This window comes from Saimiri boliviensis, chromosome 2, assembly GCF_048565385.1.
Source record: "Saimiri boliviensis isolate mSaiBol1 chromosome 2, mSaiBol1.pri, whole genome shotgun sequence".
NCBI lineage: Eukaryota > Metazoa > Chordata > Mammalia > Primates > Cebidae > Saimiri > Saimiri boliviensis.
In genome coordinates, this window is record NC_133450.1 from 142,115,626 (window position 1) to 142,135,853 (window position 20,228).

A 20,228-nucleotide genomic window follows, 5' to 3' on the forward strand; every position below is an offset into this window, starting at 1 on the left:
AAAAGACCCCGGCCAGAGTTTGATAAGTGTGCTCCTATGCCCCATACCTGCAGCTGAGAGTTGCTGGTGCAGATGGCACCATGCCCTGGCACAGACAAGCTAATCTTGCCATGGGTGATTCACCTTGCCCAGGGTGCCCCAGAAATGAGGGGAAAAGGCAATCCCAGCCATGTGGCAGGGAAGGCTGGGTGGCCAGGTGCCACCTGGGGACGGGCAGATGACAGCGATGGTTCTTGGGCTAGGCATGGGACCCCCAGGCCCACTGTCTTCTGAGAATAGGACAAACACCAGATGCCACCTCAAAGAAGTCTTTTGGACACTCGGATTGGTCAACCTTTCTGCATCCCCACCCAGGAACAAATTAGCCAAATGCTTCTGATGAGGAGTGCGGTCCTGGGGATGAAGATGACCATTCATCTACTCTCATTTTCTAAGGCCTAGATGGGTTCCTCATCTGGGACCCCATGCAGGTGAGGGATACAGCCCCAGAGTGGGTGGGGGTGCTCGGCTCTAAGACTGGAGGAGGCCAGAGGCCACAGGTCTCTGTTCTTCATCCCCATATGCAAGCAGGGAGCCAACCAGGGCCGAGTCCCACCCATCCCAGTGTCCTTCTCATGGAACCTTACTCCTTCCCTCCCACTTCCCCAGAAATGCCTGTTTCATGTCTCACGCATCTGTAGAAGGCTCAAAGCAAGTAACTCAGCCCAACACACATGGCCACTAAGTGCAAGATGAGCTCCGTGATGGAGAGAAGTGGTACCCCATGTGGTTATGTGCACCAATTTGGGAGCAGACAGTTCTGGGTTCAAGTTCCTGCCACTTTTTAGCCAAATAATGTCAAGCAGGCATCTCATCTTTCTGGACTTCTTTTGCTTGCTCGTGAAAAGTAAGCATAATCCAGTACCTACCTCTCATTTGGGGGTTGTGAGGATTACATAAAACCGTACATTTACAGTGCCTGGCTTCAAACACAGTGCCTGATAGAAAGTGGCTGTCAGCCGGGCGTGGTGGCTCATGCCTGTAACCCCAGCACTTCGGGAGGCTGAGGCGAGTGAATCAGGTCAGGAGATTGAGGCTATCCTGGCCTCAAAGGTGAAACCCTCAATGGTGAAACCCCGTCTCTACTAAAAATGCAAAAATTAGCTGGATGTGGTGGTGCACGCCTGCAGTCCCAGCTATTCGGGAGGCTGAGGCACGAGAATCGCTTGAACCCAGGAGGCAGAGGTTGCAGTGAGCTGAGATCGCATCACTACACTCCAGCCTGGCGACAGAGCGAGACTCCATCTCAAGCAAAGTAGCTGGCTGACGAGTACCCTTGTCTGTAAAATGGGAACAATAATCCCTTAGAAGACCACTGTGGCAGGGGAGCGCTAGAGCTGGCCTGCACCAGCTCCTGAGGTCCAACCGTGCCCTCCTCTTCCCAGCTCTGCATTTAAAGACGCCATGTTGGCAACTTGAAATTTACTAGATGGAGACATTGGCAAATGCTACAAATCAGGGGTCATTTCTCCCCACTGCCAAAAGTTGGTTTACCAGCATGCCACTGTGTGGGAACGGGCGAGAATGCGTGCTTTGCCCTGCGAGGTGAGGGCCTTGTTCTGCCACTGCTTTAGAACACCCCCCATCAACACATCCCACCCTTCCTTGCACTTAGGGCCTAGACCTGGTTTACAGAAGGCAGGGCTGTTGCTGGTGGTGCGCAGATCATTTCTCTTTTCTTCCCGACTTCCGTGTTAGTAGAAGTTGACTTTTTAAAATTGCTTTTAGTGATAGGGTCTCACTATGTTGCTCAGGCTAGTCTCAAACTTCTGGCCTCAGCCAATTCTCCTGCCTCAGCCTCTCACATAGCTGGGATTATAGGCACGAGCCACTGTGCCTGGCTTGAAGTTGACTTCAAAAATGAAAGAAAACAAAAAAAACTCTTGCTTGTTTCTCCTGACAAAAGTCATATGTTATATGTTGTAAAAAGTTTTTTTAAACATATGGAGCTAAAAAGAGAAAGTAAAGGTAAGCAGGAACAATCTTTTTTTTTTTTTTTTGAGACAGTCTCCCTCTATCGCCCAGGCTGGAGGGCAGTGACATGATCTCAGCTCACTGCAACTTCTGCTTCCCAGGTTTAAGCGATTCTCCTGCCTCAACCTCCCAAGTAGCTGGAATTACAGGTGTCCACCACCACGCCTGGCTCATTTTTATATTTTTAGTAGAGACGGGGGTCTCACCATGTTGGCCAGGCTGGTCTCGAACTCCTGACCTCAGGTGATCCACCTGCCTTGGCCTCCCAAAGTGCTGGGATTACAGGTGTGAACCATCGCGCCCAGCCCAGAAATAATCATTGTTAATGTTGCAGTCTTTTTCTTTTCTATTCATTTTTTGAGTGGGATCAAACAGTATTGCCTGATACATAACCTGATTTTTTAAATTAATAATATGTTAGGCTGGGCATGGTGGCTCATGCCTGTAACCCCAGCACTTTGGGAGGCTGAGCTTGGAGGGTTGCTTGGGCCCAGGAATTGAAGACCAGCCTCAGCAACATAGGGAGAGTCTCTACAAAATTAAAAATCAAAAAGCTAGCTGGGTGTAGTGGTGCACATCTGTGGTCCCAGCTACTTGGGAGACTGAAATGGAAGGATCGCTTGAGCCCAGGAGATAGAGGCTGCAGTGAGCCATGATGCTTCCACTGCACTCTAGCCTGGGGTACAGAGTGAGCTGCTGTCTCAAAAAAAAAAAAAAAAAAAAAAGTCATGTACATATTTCTTCGTTGTTTGTTGTCATAGTGTTCAACAGTCACCAAGTGTGTCCCTTAGATTACTTCCTTTGGAAACTATTCTTGCCTCAAATGAGAGATTGACCAAGGGAAACTTCCTGAGCTGCCCTTCCCATCCCATTCTAGCTAGAAATGGACAACAGTTTTGTTAGCGTGGCCAACTAGTGGTCTGAACAGAGTATTATTTGCACTTTCATGAATGTTTGAATTTACCCTGAGCTATAAAGGACATATTTATTGTGACCAAATTGTACTGATCCACAAGAAAGGAGGTGCTTAGTTTTAAAACATTTTTAAATTAAAAAAAAAGAAAAAAGTGGAGCAGGACAGTCCTTGGGAATAGACTTGAGGATGTCAAAGTGCCCATGTGAAGATACTTATAAGCCGTGGCGCCCGGAGAGCTCAGGACAGGTCTTGCCTCTCGTTGCTGTGGCTTCATGATCCCAGGGACTTGGCATCTCACACATGGCCCGTTTCCTGACCCAGAGCCAACCCACAAGCCTGCACCAGAAAGTTCTACTCTGCACCTCCTGTCTCTCCCAGGTCCCGCAATAACTCCCCTCAACCCAAGGAAGGGCCAGGATCTCTTAAGCCTGCAGGGAAGTCTGCTAAAGGATTTGCCTCTGAAGTTCCAGCTAGCTTTCCACTTTACTATGATTTTTGCCTTAAACTCATTTGCCTGTCTCTTTGGGGAAAAGTTTCCAGAACTTTCTGGTGTCTGACAATCTGCATTTCGTTATTGTCTGGGGATCTGGGGAGTGTCTAGATGGGGGTGTGCACAGGAATGGTTTTCTTTCTTCCCAGTGGTAAAGGAGGCAGATATTTCAAGATGACTTTTCAGATGGAGGTGGATTATGCAGGAATGTGATACCTGGTCACCTTCCTTAAACCAGACTGCTGCGTTTTCGATGGCACGTGGTAAACCGCCAGGGGTGCTTGCTCATTTCCTAGTTCATGGCAGTCATGGAAAGTGTTTTTCTTGCTCCTGGAGAGATTTTAGGCACAGCCAGGGCAGGTTTGCCACCATCCATTATGCACAGTTTTAGACAAGAAATGGCCAGCAGGAGCCTCTTTTTTTTTTCCAAGAATGGGAAGCTGGAGGTGAGGGGACACTCCAGGTGCCATCTGAGAGCAGGTGGCACAAGGCACAGGTTTTCTTTCTTTCTTTCTCTCTTTTTTTTTAAGACAGAGTCTCACTCTGCCACCCAGGCTGGAGTGCAATGGTGTGATCTCAGCTCACTACAACCTCTGCCTCCCAGGTTGAAGCCATTCTCCTGTCTCAGCCTCCCAAGTAGCTGGTACTACAAGCATGTGCCACCACGCCTGGCTAATTTTTGTATTGTTAGTAGAGATGGGGGTTTCACCATGTTGGCCAGGCTGGTCTCTAACTCCTGACCTCAGATGATCCACCCGCCTTGGCCTCCCAAAGTGCTGGAATTACAGGTGTGAGCTACCACCAGACACAGGGCTTTAAAATTAGGTAGAGATGTTTGGCCTTTAGTTTTCAAACTGTACTCTCGTCAGTGTAAAAAAATATGTATAGTATTTTAAAACTCTGGCCAGGCGTTTTCCAGACTCCAGGGAGGCCTTGGGCCCAAACTCTCTGCTATGCTGCTCTCCCCTCCAACAGCGCTTTCTGACAGCTGTCCTGGGAGTCTGCAGCCTGCACCCGTGGCCCAGGGCACCCACCAGGAGGACCAGGGAGCCGATCTCACTGAGGCATGGAGCACTTCTCTGCGAAATGAAATTAGGCCTCTCTCCACATCACAGTTGGCTCCTCTTGTACCTGACTTCCACCCATTCCCTCTCAGCGTATTTACCGAGCACTTAACATTTGCTGGGAATGAAGGACACGGCACAGCAAGGCTGCCCCAGCGCCTGTGCTCAGACCGCCCATGCCCCACGCACAGAGCCTGGCTCCTCCTGCTCATTTTGGTTTTCTGTTTGTTGATTGTCTCTACACAACTCCCTCGCGCTTTCTGCCCCTCTGCCCAGTTTTCCCCAAGGCTGCTTTCTTCTTCTCATTCTCTGCCTCCCTCATCTTCCATTTGAGCTTGCGCTCTCTAACAGCCTGTTGCTCACAGCTGTCCCTCGGCATGGATGCGGCCTCTCTCTGCCTTTAGACTAGACAGAGGCCTTGTCCTGACAAATCCATACAAAATGGCTACCCCTGCTCTGTGTGATGTGAATGCCCCACAGGTCCCCATTGCTCGGAGACTAATTTGGCAGCCGCTTGTATGTTACAACTCCACTCTGATGTGTCATTGGCACACATTTTAGTTAAAGATAAGCAGACCATTCTAAGTGGCAATCTACTGCGTCATTTTGCACTTTTCTGGGCGTCTCTCCTTTCCCTCTGGTTCCCTTCTTCAGTGCTGGTCGCTGCAAAGCTCCCCTTAAGAGGAGGCCCCATAATTATTCCATAGCCAGAGTCAGCTACAGCCTGCCTGGGAAGAGTATGCCCTGGATGTGTGTTTCAGCCCCAGGAAGAGGCTCTGTGTGACAGAAGTCGAGACTTCATTTAAAATCCAGCCGGGCGCGGTGGCTCAAGCCTGTAATCCCAGCACTTTGGGAGGCCGAGGCGGGTGGATCACGAGGTCGAGAGATCGAGACCATCCTGGTCAACATGGTGAAACCCCGTCTCTACTAAAAGTGCAAAAAATTAGCTGGGCATGGTGGCACGTGCCTGTAATCCCAGCTACTCAGGAGGCTGAGGCAGGAGAATTGCCTGACCCCAGGAGGCAGAAGTTGCGGTGAGCCGAGATCGCGCCATTGCACTCCAGCCTGGGTAACAAGGGCGAAACTCCGTCTCAAAAAATAAAAAAATAAATAAATAAATAAAATAAAATAAAATAAAATAAAATCCAAACAGCATCATTGCCATGGAAGGAGGAGGCAGAGTAAGCCTTTTTTAGGAAACTATTTTTCTAGACCAGATCTTCCCAGTTTGAGTGTCAAATTTGCAAATACTGAGGTAGTAGGGGTCTGTCTGTGCCTCCTTGTATATGTCATGTGTTGTGCATATAGTTCACATTTTTCTATATTCTGGATACAAATCCTTTGTCAGCCATGTGTTTTCCAGATAGTTTCTCACAGTCTGTGGCTTAACTTTCATTTTCTTAATGTCTTTTGAAGAGTAGATGTTTTTATTTAGGTTTTTAATAAAGTCTAATTTATGAATTCTTTATTTTATAGATCATGATTTTAGTGTCCTATCTAGGAAAATCTTCAACCCAAAGTCATAAAGATTTTCTTCAGAGGTTTAATAAGTTTTAGGTTTTACATTTAGGTCTGCGATCCATTTCGAGTTGAATTTTGTATATGGTGTGAGGTATGGGTCAAGATTATTATTTGCATGTGGATGTCCTGTTGTTCCAGCATCACTGGGTGAAAAGACCATTCTTTCGCCACTGAATTGCCTTCAAACCTTGTTGAAAAGTAATTGACATTTGTTTGAGTCTGTTTCTGTACTCAGTATCCTGTTCATTTGATCTATGTGTCTATCCTCTCACTCATATTCCCACATTGTCTTGATTACTGTAGCTTTGCAGTCAGTCTTAAAATCAACTTGCTCTTCTTTTTAAACATTTTTTTAATAATTCCAATTCCTTTTTTTATATAAATTTTAGAATTCACTTGTATAGAATCTTCAAAAAACCTTGTTGGCTGGGCATGGTGGCTCATGCCTTCCAGGAGGCTGAGGTGGGAGGATCACACTTGAGCCTAGGAGTTTGAGGTTGCAATGAGTTATGATTTTACCACTGCATACCACTCTACTCCAGCCTGTGTAACAGAGTGAGAACCTGTCTCTCAAAAACAAACCAACCAACCAACAAACAAAAAAACCATTGTGGAATGTTTTGATTGAAATTGCATTGAATTTATAGTTCTATTAGGAGACGGTGATAGATATTTTACAATACTGAGCCTCTGCATCCATGAACATGGTATAGCTTACTCATTTATTTGTCTTTTTTCTTTCTTTCATTTGTGTTTTGTAGTTGTCAGTACACAGACCTAGTATTAGTTAACTTTACCCCTAAACATTTTATTTTTATACTATATCTTGATCTTGTATCCTGTGAATTTACTATACTTACCTAGCTTTTTTGAAAATTCTTTGGGACTTTCCATTTGGACAATCATGTCATTGACAAATAGACGACAAATAGAAACAGTGGTGGGTTTTTTGTTTTCATTTTATATACTTGTTATATCCTTTTCTTGTCTTATTGTACAATCCAGGACCCACAGTATCATGATGAATAATGGAAGTGAGAGTGGACATTCTTGCCTTGTTCCCAATTCTAGGGAGAAATTATTTAGTCTTTGGCCATTAAGTATGGTCTTAACTATAGTTTTTTAGTAAATGCCCTTTATTGGGTTGAGGAATTTCCCTTCTATTTCTAGTTTGCTGAGAGTTTTTATCAGGAATTGGTGTAAATTTTTGTCGGATCTTTTTCAACATCTATTGAGATGATTATAAACGTTTTTCTTCTAATGATGTGGTACATTTTATTGGTTGACTGCTGGTGCTGGATGTTAGCTTTCCATTCACAAGCTAAATCCCACTTAGTTGTATTGTATTATTCTTTTTTATGTAATGCTAAATTAAATTTGCTAATATTCCACTAAGAATTTTTGCATTTGTGTTTATGAGAGATATTGGTCTGTAGTTGTAATGTCTTTGTCTGTTTTTTGGTATCAAGGAAAATCTGACTAATAAAATAAATATTCTTCCTCCTCTATTTTCTGAAAAAGTTTATGTAGCATTTGCACTCTGGTTTGTGTAGAATTAATACTATTGGGCCAAGCACGGTGGCTCATGCCTGTAATCCCAGCACTTTGGGAGGCCGAGGTGGTCAGATCACCTGAGGTTGGGAGTTAAAGACTGGTCTGACCAATATGAAGAAACCCCATCTCTACTAAAAATTCAAAATTAGCCAGATGTGGTGGCACATGCCTGTAATCCCAGCTACTCAGGTGGCTGAGGCAGGAGAATCAGTTGAACCCAGGAGGCAGAGGTTGCAGTGAGCCAAGATCACACCATTGCACTCCACCCTGGGCAGTAAGAGTGAAACTCTACCTAAAATAATAATAATAATAATAATAATAATAATAATACTATATGGTTCATTGTTTTGTCCATTTATTTGTATACATGCATATATTCAGAACCTCATTAAATTGTAAGTTTATTCAAGGAGAGAGAACTTCTCTCCCCCAGTTGCCTTCATCATAGTGTCTACTCACTACTTGTGTTTGTGCGTGTGTTAAATATACATAACATAAAGTTTACTATTTTGACCATCTTTAAGTGCAGTTTAGTAGCATTAAGTACCTTCACATTAGTGTACAACCATCACCACCATTCATCTCCAGAACTTTTTTATCACCCCAAACTGAAACTCTGTACTCATTAAAAACACTAACTCCCGATTTCCCATTCCCCCTGCCCTGGAAGCCCCATTCTACTTTCTGTCTCTATGAATTTTACTAGGAATCTCAAAAAGTGGAGCCATACAATGTTTGTCGTTTTGTGTCTGTCTTATTTCACTGAGCATAATATCCTCAAGCTTCATCCAGGTTTTAGCATGTGTCAGAATTTTATTCCTTTTTCAGACTGAATAATACCTCATTGTATGTACAGTCATGCACTGTGTAACGACATTTTGGTCAATGACAGACCACACATACGATGGTGGTCCCATAAGATTCTGATACCGTATTTTTACTGTGCCTTTTCTATGTTTAGATACATGTGGATACACAAACACTTACAATTGCATTATAATTGCCTACAGTATTCACTACAGTCATAATGCTATACAGGACTGTAGCCTAACTAGGTATGAGTAACTCCATGATGTTCACAAAACAACACGTTTCTCAGAAGGTATCTCTGTTGTTAAGCAGTGAATGGCTGTGTATACCACATTCTGTTTATCCATTCGTCTGCTGATGAACAGTTGGATTGCTTCCACCTTTTGGCTCTTGCGAATCATGCTGCTAAGAACGTTGGTGTACAAAGATCTGTTCAGGTCCCTGCTTTCAGTTCTTTTGGTTATCGACTCAGAAGTGGAACTGGTGGATGTCTGTTTCATTTTTCGAGGAGCCAGCATACCGGTTTCCACAGGGCTGCACCATGTTATATTTCCACCAGCAATGTTCAAGAGTTCTGGTCTATCTACAGTCTAGCCAACACTTTTATTTATTTATTTTTAAATGTATAATAGTGATTCTACTGAATGTGAAGTGGTACCTCCTTGTGGTTATATCATAGTGCTTTGTGTAGGGTTTCGCAATAACGGAGGCTTAATGGTTAAGATCAAGATGTTCATTATATCTCTCAACTTACCAAATCTATCCATAGATCCAGAGTAAATTTCACCCTCAGTTTTCAGTGATGAAAGCAGGGGATGAGCTTCAAGATCATTGAAGAAGGAGGCTTCCTGTGCTCTTCAAACAGGGCCTCAGGCAGTGTGGCTAGAGGGGGCATTACAAGGGTAGGTCAGGAGATCCCAGTTGTCATTGGATATCTGACACCAATGCTCAGGATGACAGAGTGTGAACCCCTCAGCTCTCCGAGGCCCAGTAGACTAGGTAGACTAAGTAGATTGAATCAGGGTAGTGGTGCTGAACCCTGGCTACACGCTACAGTCACTCAAGGAGCATTGACTGATTGATTGATTGATTGATCGATTGATGGAGTCTTGCTCTGTCACCCAGGCTGGAGTGCAGTGGCATGATCTCCACTCACTGCAACCTCCACCTCTCAGGTTCAAGTGATTCTCATGCCTCAGTCTCCCGAGTAGCTGGGACTATAGGCACACACCACCATGCCCGGCTAATTTTTGTATTTTTTAGTGGAGATGGGGTTTCACCATGCTGGCCAGTCTGGTCTGAAACTCCTGACCTCAAGTGATCCGCCCATCTCAGCCTCTCAAACTACTGGGATTATAGGCATGAGCCACTGTGCCCAGCCTATTTATTTATTTATTTATTGAGACAGGGTCTTGCTCCGTCACCCAGGCTGGAGTGCAGTGGTGTGATTATCTCACTGAAGTCTCAAACTCCTGGGCTCAAGGGATCCTCCCACCTCAGCCTCATGAGTAGCTGGAACTGTGGGTGCACCACCACACTGGGCTAATTTTTAAACATTTTGTAGAGATGGGGTCTCACTATGTTGCCCAGGTTGGTCTGGAGCTTCTGAGCTCAAATGATCCTCCTGCTTCAGCCTTCCGAAGTGCTGGGGTCACAGGTGTGAGCCTCCACACCCAGAGAGGAGCTTTTAAAAATCCCCATTTTCAGGCCTCACCCTGGACCAATTACAGCAGAATCTCCGGGAGTGGAGCCCAGGCTCAGTATGCTCAAAGCTCTTTTGGTTTCGGGGTGCGGCTGAGGGTGAGACCACGGATGACAGCCCTGGCTCCCATACCTGCCTGGGCATGAAAATCACCTGAGCAGCTAATTTACAAATACAGGCCTCCCAGCCCCTCCCCTGGAGATTTTGGTTCAGTAGCACTTGGGGGAAGGGGTGCCTGGAATCCGTGTTTTAGGCAAGCCTTCCAGATGATTCTCAACACCAGTCAGAGTGGCCCTTCACCAACCTTAGTATGCCTACAAATCACTGAGGATCTTGTTAAAATGGGGACTCCAATCCAGTGCGCGGGCAGTGGGGCTTGCAATCTGCATCATTAATAAGCTCCAGGGAGGTGCTGAGGCATCTGAAACAGGGTGCCCACCTGGAGCAGGGATCAGAGGCCTCCCAAGACACCTTCCACCTCCCCTCCTGAAGCATCTACCAAGCTGAAGTTGTGTAATCCCAGGGGCAGGCACAGTGCCTGCTCCTGGCCAATCCAGGCACCCACTGCCCTCACCCACACCAGGAGGGTCTGCCCAGCACACCCTGTTTTGAATATTCTTTGTTTTCACTATTCTCCCTTTCCTGTAATAAACAGCAGAAAACAAAACAAAACAAAACAGCAGCTGTGGCCTTGCATGGGGCAGTAGCTCTCAGCAGAGTGGCCTGGGCTGCCCCTGCACCTCCTACCTGGCTCTCGCAGTGGGCACCATGAGCCAGGATAATCAGAAGCTTCCAGCATGGAGCAGGGCTCTCCGAAGCGAGGCTGTCCCCAGCAGCGTGCTTCAAGCACCCATCTGGTGTCCTTGTGCGTCTGATCTTGCCAGCCTTTCACAAGCCATTCCCTTGAACGACGACAAGCAGTCTTGATACGCTGGGTTAAAAATCTTTCAAATGGGGCTTGTTTATGAAGCGGCTTCAATTATCAAGGATTTCCAAATCGGCTTGCTTTCTGCTGGTGTTGGCATACAGAGCCGCCAGCCGCAGTGACAGCCGTGTTTCGGCATTGCTGTTGGGCCTCGCGGTAACGGGGGTGCACGGGGGGCTGCGTGTTCACAGCGTCAGGGATGAAAGCCACTGCAACACCTGCACTCCCTGTATTTACACGCTCCCCGATCTCACATGTTTTATTTGGTGGCTGTTATTTTGCAGCACGTTGTGAGTGGAAGTCATTATCGAGCACATGTGCAGGGAGGACGTGGGTTTGCATGGCTCCTGGCCCCTCCAGGCTGCTGGGGAAACAGTTGGACTTGCTTCCTTGAGGGGCAGCTGCAGCTTTCATCAGGCCCCAGTGAGGGGCTTCCTGGCGACTGGGCAGGAGCAAACCTCAGCCAACAGCATGGGCAAAGTGAGAGAAGGGGAAGAAAGGCCACGGGAGAAGCTGGCCTCGAAGGGGAGATTGTGGCTCAGGGACTCACAATTGTTTTAAGTTCTTTTTTTTTTTTTGAGACAGTCTTGCTCTGTCACCAGGAGCCAGGCTGGAGTGCAGTGGCACAATATCGGCTCACTGCAACCTCCACCTCCCGGGTTCAAGCATTCCCCTGCCTCAGCCTCCAGAGTAGCTGGGACCACAGGCACGCGCCACCACGCCCAGCTAATTTTTGTATTTTTAGTAGAGACAGGGTTTCACTATGCTGGCCAGGATGGTCTTGATCTCTTGACCTCGTGATCCACCCGCCTCGGTCTCCCAAAGTGCTGGGATTACAGGCATGAGCCACCGTGCCCGGCCAAGTTCACACATTTTCTAAAAGCAAGTGGCATTGGAAAGACTGGTCATATGATGTGTCCTTTGGGTGACAATTGCAGGAAACCCAGCTTAGGCAAGAGAAGAAATGTACATATTCACGTCAGTGAAATGCCGAGGTTAGCTACAGGCACAGCTCGATCCAGGGTCCCAAACAATGTCTCTTGCCATCTTTCTGCTCTTGGGGTACACTGCATTCTCAGGCTTTCTTTTCATGCAGGCCCCAGGCAACACTGTGCTGCAGCCTCGGCAGAAATGAAGCTCATTTCCCTCCAGTAAGCCCTGGGGTGGCCTCTCGTAGACCTGGGTTGGATAAGCTTTGCCTCCTAAACAAATTCCTGTGGCCAGGAGGAACCAGCGCTCAGATTGGTGACCTCTGGGCGTCCCTCAATCCTGGCCTTGTGGCCCTGGGGCAAATTAGTTCAGGAACCGATCATAATCCTGAACGCCATAATCCCAGATGTTAAAATCCTGAAAGGTCAAAAATCCCTAAAGTCTACAATTCTGAAACTCGCAATGCTGAAATATCAAAATCCCAAAAATATAATGCTGGAAAAAACTTGTTTAAATTATTTAAAAGATGTTTGTTTACATTTTGAAAAGGGGATTTCTTTGAGATATTAAAAACACCACAGAACACTTTGTAGGCCACTTTACACAATAAAATTGGCCATAGTTTTATGAGTGCGAGCATAAACACTCAGGTACACTAACCGTCACACAAGTATTGCAATTTTGAGCAGATGAACCATCTTCATAAAGAAATAGGTCAAAAATGAAATGTATAAATGCATACTACTATGGTTGGTAATTATCGGAACCTAGCTTTATAACTGTGGCCATCTGAAATACCATGACAGACAACCTAACTTTTTTTTTTTCAGAGATGGGGTCTCACAGTGTTACCCAGCCTGGCCTTGAACTCCTGGGCTCAAAGGATCCTCCCACCTCAGTACAACCTAAGGTTATTGACAGGATTGACCAAAAAAATCCAGACGGGTCACCACCACATATGTAGTCATCCAGAGAGCTGAGCTCTCAAGAAACTTTATCCTTCTCAAATGCAGATGCATAAAGAGGGCATCTCATCATTTACAGAGGAAGTTTTAAACTTTCCACGTACGTATGCAATGCTCACACACAGTCAGCATTGTGATCAGCACTTTGATGAAGTCACATTTCTGATGTGCAAGGCAGCAGAGGCACAGCCTGTCCCAGCCCTCAGAGAGAGACCAGTTCACCTTCTCTATTGGTTCTCTCCTGAACCCTGGCTGATTACACAGTGCCCACCAACACTGACGGCAGGGCAGGGCTTCCCACCCACCCTCTCAGACCCAGCCCTCTCCTCTGGAGACAGCTGCACAGACGTGCCCAAAAGAATGCTTTACCACGTTTCTAGGTGCTCCGTCATCCAGTCGGGCTGACACATAAAATTAAGTCCACAAGTCCACCCATTACCAACTTGACATCCATAGGCACCTCCCTAAACCATATTTAGTTTCCAAGACAATAACGAGGTAATACTCCTGCCTAACATGAGGCAACTAGCCCGCACACCACTGAAAACACGCTAATCACTCAGAATTCGGCTTTCAGGATTTCGACACCTGGAATTAATATTTTGAAATTGTGAGTTTCAGGATTTTAGACATTAGAATTTAGACTTTAGAGATTTATGAGCTTTTGGCCGGGCGTGGTGGCTCATGCCTGTCACCCAAGAACTTTGGAGGCCAAGGCAGGCGGATCATCTGAGGTCGAGAGTTCAAGACCAGCCTGACCAACAGGGTGAAACCCCGTCTTTAAAAAAAAAATAGGATTTTGAGCTTTCAAGATTTCAGCATTTGGGATTATGACATTTGGGATGGGTCTTTCAGGATTATGATCCATACCCGGTAGTTCCAGCCAAGCCACAGGGATGTGAGTGGGTCATGGTGGCTCCCCAGAGGGAATCAGGAGAATGAAAATGTGTCTAGAAGCCAAGGAGAACAGTGAGTGTGAGGACGGCGTGTGGAATTGGGGGCAGCCCCAGCTCTACCAACGCCAGGTCCCTCATCTCCCTGCAAAACATGAGGTTTTGCTGATTCATAACCACATTTAAGGACCAGCATCCCTCTGAGAATCTGATCCGCCCACTCGACACCCAGGAGAGCACACATTCTCACATGTAATCAACAGATTGTATCTAATTTCCGGGGCTCCCAGAAGCTGCAGGGTGCCTGGTTCAGAATCCCTGGCCCAGGTGTTCTCCAAGGCAGTGGATTCCAGTGACCAGGGCCACGCTGGGCTCCCTCCAATACCGCTGACTCAGCAGTTCTGGGCGAGGGGCACAGGCATCCACCATCAAAGGCTCCCAGGGGATTCTGATGCAACTGGTCCCTGGGAATTACATGTCTAAGATCCCGCCCACTCTAGGATTTTAGATCACTCTCAGCTCTACCAGTCAGATGAGTTTTTTTGGCAGGGATGGAGGAAAAAAAGCAAGCAGTAGGCAGTGACTTTAAATCGAATGCTAGGCCTGTGTGCCGTGGATTCACGTCTTCATTCCTTCCCAGGCATTTCCTGAGCACGCGCTGTTGTTGCTGCGGACAGAGCAGGTGACACCTGTGCCCCAAAGGCTGGTCTGGGCCCCGGGTAAACCAGTGTCCCATTGGACCTACCAAAGCGTGGCCTCTTGGCAGCCCGCTCAACACATCTGAAGAATTCCAAGGATGGCAGTGGGGGGCTGCTTTTGCTCGCTGACTTGGAGGAGGTAGCCCTGAAAAGAACTGAAAAGCGCCCCCGCCCTAGGAGGGAAGGAGGGAGGTCTCATTTGTGTGTGTTCCTCACATGTAGAGGTGCTTCTGGCCTGAGTTTACTTTCTTGAAAGTGAAATGAATACAAGGCTTTGGGTGCACAGGGAGTGTTTATTGTCACTGATGGTTTTTGTTGTTGTTTTTTCTTTTTGTGTGTTTTTTTTTGTTTTTTTTGAGCCTTTTTTTGTTTTTTTGAGCCAGAGTTTTGCTCTGTCACTAAGGCTATAGTGCAGTGGTGCGATCTCTGCTGACTGCAACCTCCATCTCCCAGATTCAAGCAATTCTCCTTCCTCAGCCTCCCAAGTAGCTGGGATGACAGGGCCCGCCACCATGCCCAGATGGTTTTCGTATTTTTAGTAGAGATGGGGTTTCACCATGTTGGCCAGGCTGGTCTTGAACTCCTGACCTCAGGTGATCTACCCACCTCAGCCTCCCAAAGTGCTGGGATTACAGGCATGAGCCACTGCACCCAACCTGTCACTGATTTTTTTCGTTGTCACTGATGTTGTCACCAACTTTGGCCCCAGTGGACACTGCACAGGCTAGTCATAGGACCCTGTCAATGTCGTCAGTGAGGAGACTCTATTAAATGTAGTCCCTAAATTCCACGCAGTGAGCTGGTAGATACCGGAGCTTCCTACTGTGCCCGACACACAGCCAGCACTTGATAAATATATGTATAAATGAATTCAAGGACAAATGAGCAAATAGTAAGTGAGCCATGGAATATTCCACAAGTTATTTTCTAAAAATGAACCAAGATGGTTTTGTGCTAGAAGACCTGGCTTAGCTCTGTGGGTGGGAGCTGCTGGGTCCTGGCTCTTCCCCAGCCCCACCTCTCCCAGCCAAAGCAGCTGCACCTCTTGTCATTGATTCCCTTCATTCACACACAGTCCCAGGCAGGGCTTCTCAGCCGTGCACTTGACATTCGGGGCCAGATCATTCTTTGCAATGGGTGCTGTCCTGTACATTGTAAGGTGCTTTCCAGCATCACCGTCTAGCTGGTAAAATGAAAAACGTCTCCAGACATTTTGCCAGATCGTTTCTGGGGGACAAAGTCGCCCCAGTGGAGAATCAGTCTCCTAAGGTTTTATATAGGCCGGATGTGGTGGCTCATACCTATAAACCCAGCACTTTGAGAGGCTGAAGAAGGCAGATTTCTTGAGCCCAGGAGTTTGAGACCAGCCTGAGCAACATTGTGAGGACCCCCCCCCCACCAGCTCCGCCCGTCTCTAAAAAAAAGCATAGCTGGGTATGGTGGTACGCACCTGTAGTCCCAGCTACTCAGGATGCTGAGATGGGCAGATCGATTGAGGCTGGGAGGTCAAGACTGCAGTGGGCCGTGATTGTGCCACTGCACCCCAGCCTGAGCAGCAACGTGAGCCCCTGCCTCAAAAAGAAAAGAAAGTTTTTAGATAAAGTAAGTGTTCCATTGCCCTAAGAAGGGGAGTGGGGATTAAACCATTGGAACTAGGGGTTTGAGAGATGAATTCCCTGGTGCTCCCAGTCTGAGAGTTGTGATTCGTCTCTTCTGTTGTGTTCTGATTTGGGCTTGTTGTCTGGGAGCGTCCTGCCCCTTTGGGTCCAGGATTCCTTTGAGAAAGACAAAGTGAGAAAGCTGAGAACAACCAATCCCAGCTCTCCAAGGAGGGCAGGGACAGTCAGGAACCCGAAGACCCAGGAAGGGTACCCAGGAACGGTGATTAAATTGTAACAGCACTGAATCCGTGCAGACCTCGCACTAAGCTTGTCACGCACTTTATCTCATTAAATCTTCAACACTAGGGAACTATTATGAGCTCCATTTTATAGTGAGGAAACTGAGTCTGAGTCTTGGGGTCAGTGGCCCAAGCTCATGCAGCAAGTACATAGTGGAGGTGAGAGTCTGATGCAGGTCTGTGGGGCTCTAGAGAACAGCATGTTCCCCTGAAGCTCATCCAAACAATGACCCCCCGCCCAGGGTGTCCCACCCCCAGGAGTGATGGAGGCTGAGAGCTGTCCTGAATCAGGGGAGCCGAGCGCATCCTTGAGGGGAGCCCTTCTGTCCCACATCTCTCCCTGGTGACCTCCAAGTGTGGTATCCCAGAGCCCTGAGCAATGGCTCCTGCTGGCTCCCCCAACACGTGAGAAATAATGCCCCACCTCGTCTGGGGTGATGAGAGTCCAGCCTGGGGTTTTCGCCCCATGACCACGTGCTTGTTCTTATGTTAATTGTACCAAAAATTTAATGTATAGAGGTAACCAGGTGATGATACAGAAAGGCTGATGTCATCAAAAGAAGAGTTTATTACTCACACCTCCCAAGAAAAGTGGGGGCACACCACGCCTTGCAGGGCCACCTGGGATGGCCCCCAGGGTCAGTCAGGAGGCACCAGGAGTGAGGGGAGAGCATGTCCCAGGGTGCAGACAAGTCACAGTGGGCATAGGACTGCGAAGTTTGAGTAATTTTGGCAGGCTCTGGCCTACAGGGATGGTCTCTAGTTGCCTGGCACTGGGGTGATTTAGGGCAGGGAAATACTGGTTTGGGGTGTGAGAGTCAGATGAAGGAGGCGGTTGGGTAAACAGGCTCTGGAGTGGTTGGGTTTGCAAGCATGTTGCTTGCTGGTTCTAGGAATTAGACGGTCCCTGGGAGGAACAGTCTCTCCAGGATTAGCAAGGCCCCAGGATGTTGAAGCGTCATAAAATACAGGAAATAAAAACCACTATTAATATCGTTTATTTCCTTATAGGGTGTTTTTCCTGAATGTGCCGTTTGAGTCCATCATGGAGCGGCTGACTCTGAGAAGAACTGATCCAGTCACAGGGGAAAGGTTTGTGCTGTGTTCCTGGTGGTTGGCAATCTGGGGGGCTGCCAGGGGCCAGACCCAACTGACTGACCAACGGACTGACCAATGCCATGGTGGAACCATGGCCGTGATGACACTGGTGACTGCTGAAGGACGATTATAGAAATGGAATCTGTCCAACCGACTGTTCTGTGCAGTATCTGTTGACCCTCTTTGCCTGGAAGAATTAACCAGGAAATTTGTCTAAGGCTCTAAAGCAACACATTGGTGAAATGTTCACCCACTCTATCCTGGGGTCGACAACTTAATCCCAGCATGTGAAACAGCAGCCTTGGGTGAGTGTCACCTGTACGTTTCACTGCCCTTTCCTCCAGCCATGATACATCCCAGTGGTGGTGGCTGTGCAAACACATCCGCATGGGCACAAATTGCCTTTGAGGCTTCTCATAATTACAGGAAGATTCTGAGTTTGATTCTGTAGTCTGACCAGGTACAATCACTGCATTCACGTTGGAATGGAATGGAAAACCCCACAGTCACTGAAGCAGGTGTTGCCATCTCCTCTGACAATCAGGGTCACATTTCTTGGTAGGGACTCAGGAGTGGGGTGGGGTGGGGCAGGGCAGGAAGGATATGCAAGGATTTTTCTAAAATACGGACCTGATGTGTCATTCTGGGGACCATCTTTAGCTTTTCCATCTCAAGTACCATGGCCTTCATGTCACTCTGTCCCTGGGGTCTCTCCCTACACTGAATGACTGTGCTATTCCCTGCCATCTCCACAGTTGCTGTAATGTCCCACTCCCTCATATGACTGAGTTCCATAAGCGTGGTCAATGCCTGTCCTGCTTACCATGGCACTGTTAGCAGCAGATAGAACGCTGAACTCAGTGCAGATGAGTATCGTATAGAAGGGAGGAAAAAGGCAGAAAAGGCTGGGCACAGCGGCTTGCGCCTGTAACCCCAGCACTTTGGGAAGCCAAGGCGGGTGGATCACTTGAGGTCAGGAGTTTGAGACCAGTCTGGCCAACATGGTGAAACCCCATCTCTACTAAAAATACAAAAGTTAGCCGGGCAGTAGTGGTGCATGCCTGTAATTCCAGCAACTCAGGAGTCTGAGGCAGGAGAATGGCTTAAACCTGGGAGATAGAGGTTTCAGTGAACCGAGATCATGCCATTGCACTCCAGCTTGGGCAACAAGAGTGAAACTCCATCTCAAAAAAAAAAAAAAGTAGAGGATCCCTTTCTCCCCTGCCTCAGGGCCCGGCCATGGGTCACCTGCTTTCCTTCCTCCCTTGCAGGTACCATCTCATGTACAAGCCACCTCCCACCATGGAGATCCAGGCTCGTCTCCTGCAGAACCCCAAGGATTCTGAAGAGCGGGTCAAGCTGAAAATGGATCTGTTCTACAGGAACGCGGCTGACTTGGAGCAGCTGTACGAGTCGGCCATCACCCTCAATGGGGACCAGGACCCATACACAGTCTTCGAATACATCGAGAGTGGGATCATCAATCCCCTGCCCAAGAAGATCCCCTGAAGGGTTCGGAGCCAGGAGTGCCCCCCAGGGAAATGAGTTCATCCCCTACCCCCCACCTCTGGAAAGCTCCCCTAAAAAGCCAATAAAGAGTGCTGGGTACAGTCTCATGCATTCTGAAGGTGAGGTGGCTGGAAGCTGGCCTTATGTAGGGGTCTGGGGACACAGGACAAGTGAAGCTCAGAGTGGTGAGAAAGTAGAGTGCAGGCCGGGTCTCTGGAGTCGGACCTGGGACAAGTCGTGGCTCCAGCACCAACACGTGGTGCATCCTTGGAGTCCCAACCCTCAGAGGTAAATCCTTAGTGATTACATCATTTATGCAGTGATAATAAATGCCTTCGTCCAGGCAGAGGTCTGCGTGGACAGCCTGCTCGCGGGGGTTGCCTGCACCATGACTCCTCTTCCTCCTCCACCAGCCAGCTCTCCTCAGGGCAGCTGCAATCGCTTTGTGCTAAGCCAGGAGAATACAGCCCCTTGAGCAGGGCCCTTCCTGCCAGAGGCTCCACGTGCTGCTGTGTGACCTTGGGCAAGTTACTAAACCTCTCTGGGTCCTTGTAAAGTAAGACAAACCTTCCTAGGGCTGCTGTGAGAGGAAATGAGTTAATGCCTACAAAGAATGGGCACAGGGCATGGGACCTACCAAATGCTCCCTACGTGTCATCACCCATCTCTTTCAACTCACTGCTGTGAGATCAGTGCTGGTTTTTCTTTTTGTTTTTTTGTTTTGAGACAGAGTGTCACTGTTGTTGCTCAGGCTGGAGTGCAGTGGTGGGATCTCGGCTCACCACAACCTCCACCTCCCGGGTTCAAGCGATTCTCCTGCCTCAGTCTCCCAAGTAGCTGGGATTACAGGCATCTGCCACCATGCCCGGCTAATTTTTTGTATTTTTAGTAGAGACGGGGTTTTGCCATGTTGGGCAGGCTGGTCTCGAACGCCTGACCTCAGGTGATCCTCCCACCTCGGCCTCCCAAAGTGCTGGGATTACAGGTGTGAGCCAGCGCCCAGCGGTTAGTGCTGTTTTTAATCTCTAGATGAGGAAATGGGGCCTCAGCGAAGTCAAATAACTTGTCTATGGCTGCATGTGGTGAGTGGGAGAGGGAGAACAGGACCCGAGGCCCTGACCCCGGTCCCCGCACTCTACATGCTCATGGGTGCAGGCAGATGCTCCCGCTGTCGCCCTCGGGGTTGCGGTGGGAGCGGGGGGCGCCCGGGCTTGCGGGGTCCCTGCTCTCACCGGGGGGC

At 48.0% G+C, this 20,228-nt stretch overlaps 1 protein-coding gene across 1 annotated transcript in view; it reads left to right on the top strand.

The window, feature by feature from the left end:
- Positions 1 to 19,092, top strand: part of AK8 (adenylate kinase 8) — a 155,655-nt gene extending 136,563 nt beyond the window's left edge. The window contains exons 12-13 of the mRNA XM_003935911.4: positions 17,393 to 17,473; positions 18,751 to 19,092. Coding sequence (XP_003935960.2) covers positions 17,393 to 17,473; positions 18,751 to 18,988 — 319 coding nt within the window. The 3' untranslated portion in view covers positions 18,989 to 19,092. The remainder of the gene's footprint in view (positions 1 to 17,392; positions 17,474 to 18,750) is intronic.
- Positions 19,093 to 20,228: the final 1,136 nt, after the last annotated feature.